General features: G+C 38.4%; 1 protein-coding gene across 1 annotated transcript; it reads right to left on the reverse strand.

Moving 5' to 3' along the window:
• Positions 1-559: 559 nt before the first annotated feature.
• On the reverse strand, positions 560-1519 carry LOC127193155 (keratin-associated protein 27-1). Its single transcript, XM_051150481.1, has one exon. It carries the CDS (start codon positions 1443-1445, stop codon positions 828-830), a length of 618 nt encoding a protein of 205 aa, XP_051006438.1. The 5' UTR covers positions 1446-1519; the 3' UTR covers positions 560-827.
• Positions 1520-4235: the final 2716 nt, after the last annotated feature.

Here is a 4235-nt window from a genome sequence, read left to right on the forward strand (position 1 = left end):
CAGGCAGCTCATAAAATCTTGAAACTACCTCCTGGAAATCTGGCACACATACACACACACACACACACACACACACACACACACACACACACCTACCTTTTACAATGTTGAAGAAAACAACACTATGACAACTATATTTATATTAGGTAGTTTATTTAAGAGAAATATCATTTTTCCATTTCCAAATCACTGGGAACTAAGGTAAGAAAAGGAAGAAGAGAGCAAATACAGTGATATTTCTAATTGTGAATTGTCTGTTAAATGAACACCAAACACTTCCTTGTTCTGGAGTCCATGGAGGTGAAATTCAAAATTCCCAAACTTCTCAGGTGAAGGACTCCATCTCTTCTTTACAGGTGCCTTGATTCAATTACTGAGAAGACCCAATTTAAAAATATTTTGTGTGTTATTGAATACTTGCTGACTTCTGGTCATGTTGAACCTATCAGAAATTGTATGGCACCTTGAGATTCCAGGATAAATTCCAGTGTTTCATGAACATCTGGTGGAATTGTATTACTTAGTAAACTAGATCTCTTGCTAAATATTTTTGTAGACAATAGCTAGAAGTAAAAAGTTGTCCTTTTAAGAAACAATGGTTATTCCCTGGTGAAAATTAAAGTGTCTTGGTGATCTAAATATTTAGCGGGTTTTATGACTCTAGCTTACCACCAGAAATCCCCAAAAGAATTTGGAAAGAGTAGTTGAAAAATGCATGTTCATTTGTCCACAAATACAAACATAAACCCGTTATTTTAGATCTAGAGAAATCAAGTTTCCAAGTATTCAGAAATCAATTGAAACCAACCATATCCTTTATAAAACCTTCACTTACTAGGCAATTGTGAACCACCAGTCACACAGCACATTGACTCGTGAGTGCTTGAAGATTCCAGAAGATGTGACCCAGAGACCACATTGTTCAAGGAATTACAGGAACTGGACTCGGGGGTCCGACAGCAGCTTTGACTGGATTCAAACTCCACAGTTCGGCAACTCTCAGACACTGTAGATTTTAGTGGGTAACACTTGGCCGTGTAACTTGCAGGTTGGTAGCTCTGGGCTGCAAAGCCCACTTGCTGACAGTTTCTTGATGGGAAGGGTTGAGAAGCACACTTGGGCACAGCTAGGGAGGTTGCAGACTGGCTTGCTGTTCTTTCACAGGTCTTGGAATTAGAACAGGTCGTTTGGTCAGCTCTGGAGTTCCAGGAACTTTGCACACAGGGGTCCACTTTGCATTTGTTCTGTCCACTTGTGGCCAGTTGGCAGGTGGAGGTTTCACTGGATGTTTCCTGAAAGTTGTCCAGGAGCCATGTTCTGCTGTGACAGCTGCTGGGCAAGAAAATTCCATCTTCAAAGCTTTTAGGATTAGACTCAAGTGTGAAACAAGAGAGTGATGGAGTTTCACCCAAGCTCCTGAGTGAGTGGCAGTGGCTATGAGGCATATTCCCCGAACCCTTAATTGAAGTCAGTTAAAAAGACTCAAGATGTCAAATGTCAGGTTTAAAGATATAGACCTTGTATCTTTGCTGAGGACATTATATAGTACTCAGAAAGCTGGGCGTTGGCTTTTATTTCCAAGACTCCTTTGCACTTCATTGCTTAAGCTAATTTGAAGGATAACATCTTATTAGTGCTTTGCTTGGTTCTATGTGAAATGGTGTCTTATTAACAAGATGCAAGTCCTATTGTTAATCTTCAAAATGGCTTTCATGTTAGCTCCATAGCTGAGTCACCAGGGTGAGGTTTGTCAAATAGGAGTCCCAGTGTGTCATCCAAGCTCACTATTATAACTTTATATTGGCAGGTGAGCAATAAAGAGTGTGGCTATAAATGGCCAACTGAATTCTGATTAATAATAATCACTAGAGTTTTCAGTGTACCAGTCTAGATTTATCCAGAATGTGATAAGATGTTAAATTATACTAAGAAGTAGATCTAGTTGAGGCCACCATCAGATTTTGGCCTCTAGTTGATCCACCTGTAAGTGGGATGTACATTATTACTGTCCAACAATATTTCTTCTCATTATTCACTAAAATTATTAACTATTTTCAGTGGATGGCCCTAGCATCCTTTTTTTCTATTTTTCCTAAAATATTCATTTAATTTTCAAATGTTTGTGTATGTGTATGTTGGGGTGTAAGGTGTGTGCAAGTGAGTGAAGATGCCCTCAGAAGCAAGAAGAAAATATCAGATTCTCAGAGCTTAGATGTGGTTACAAGTACATCTGGTGTGAGCAACCACGCATTGGGTCTCCGGATTCAGCGTACTTATTTGCAAGGCCTGATCATTGTCCCACGGCCTGCTCTTTTTTCTTTACCTGATCCTATGTTTTCATAATCTCCTTGACATCTTCACATGAAACTTTTTTATTTTCCCATTTAAAGGTTATTGTTTATTCTTCTGAGTAATGTACATTTTTTAAAAGCAAGGTGCATAATCTTCACCTTTTCATTCCCTTTGTATAATTCAATAAGCTTTGTCAATGAAGATGAGTTAGTACTGAAATAAAGTGATAAAATATATTGAACTTATGTAAGCAATTTGTACTTTTTTCACCTGCAACATTGGATCAGAGGTTATAAAGCAAATATTCATTGTACATTTCACACTGATACAATATTTGTTCATATTTATGGGGTACAGTGTGATAACTGGTTCAAAGTAGGCACTGTGTTGCAATAATCAGCACTTACATCTTTTCAAATATTTATTGTTTCTATATGTAGGAAAGCTTTTTACTCTTGTAAAACGTGAATTATATCCTAGAATTATATAGACCAGACTCCTTCTACTGTGCTGAAAAACAACAGCGCAGACTCCATATGTCTGTGTTTCCCTTTCTGTCAACTTCTCTCACCCCTGCACCTCACACCTTTCCTCTCTACTGATTATTGTTGTGCCAGTGAATTTCAACCTTTCTATCATGGTTGACTTTCCACCAGGCAGGTCTACATGTGATCATGCTTGCTGAAGGTCACTATTGCCTCTGCTGTAGCAGATCTAGTCCCAAGAGTTTTTAATTATATTCTGCTCTCTTTAGTAACAGCTCCTATCTGCTGATCCATCCCTCAAGCTTTGTGTTTTGTTTTGCTTTTTACTGTGAACAGATGATCAACTCCTACATTTTTTTGCACCAATATGTTCTAACTAGCAACTTCATACTCACAATAGAGAGCCTGCCAAGATAATTTGTTTAACACATTCTATATTTTACTTAGCTCAACTAAAGAGTAAACAGAAAGGGAATGCATTTTCGAACAGTGCCCTGGCCTCCTGTATCTATGTCCAAAGAATTTCAAGACTATCCAAGAATTCTGAACAACCCTAATGAAACACCATCCTTAATATTTGAAGGGCTAGGAACATTACAAAAAATAATAAGACACCTCTGAAGCCATTGCAATAAATGGAAGCTATTTATTGTTTAGAAAAAACACAGTCACGAATTTCAAATCTTATTACGCTCTCCACATGAGCTCTTGGCAAAGCCATTCAGTTCCTATGCATGCAATCTTGTCCTTCTTCGTTCTTTCATTCTTTACAGTGGCTTCCATTGGGACTTCTGGTCACCATTTGTGCATGTGTGTGTGTGTGCGCACGTGTGTGTTTGTGTGTGCATATGGAGGGTTAAGTATACACATGTACGTGTGAGTTTGTAGTGGATGGAGGTCAGTGTGGTTTCTTAGACACAACTCACCCTACTTTTGATAAAAGGACTTCTCAGGTGGGCTAGCCTAGCATAACAAGTCCCAGGGACCTTCTGTCTCCCCTCAACAGTTGCTGTGTTTATAAGTACATGGCACCATAACCAATATTTGAAAAAATGTGTCCTAGGAAGTTATTATTGATCTTCATCCATGTGTATCACACACTCACAACTGGCTTCTCTCTCCAGCCCTAATTCCCCTTCTTGAAGTGATTAAATTAATCTTATCACAATTAGAGAAAATTGTAATTTCTTAATCTAGTCTGTAGTATCTTCCAAGAGCTGATTTTTTTTTCTTTTAATTCAAACATTTGTCTTCACCCTGGCGCAATGTCGTCTGTGCCTAAAGGCCTTAACTATGCCCTTTGGGTATGTCTAATCGTCCTTTGACTCAGTGTTCTGCAGACTCAGCCACACCTTTGTGCTGACCTTCATTGTTTTCTTTCTGAAGAATTAGTTTTCTTATATGGAAAAGCTCCATCAACCTTTAAAACAAATCTCACCATCATATTGTTTCCTGACT

This window comes from Acomys russatus, chromosome 8 (genome assembly GCF_903995435.1).
Source record: "Acomys russatus chromosome 8, mAcoRus1.1, whole genome shotgun sequence".
NCBI lineage: Eukaryota > Metazoa > Chordata > Mammalia > Rodentia > Muridae > Acomys > Acomys russatus.

Coding starts and splice junctions, on each gene's coding strand:
- LOC127193155 (XM_051150481.1), bottom strand. CDS start 1,445: ATGCCTCATAGCCACTGCCACTCACTCAGGAGCTTGGGTGAAACTCCA.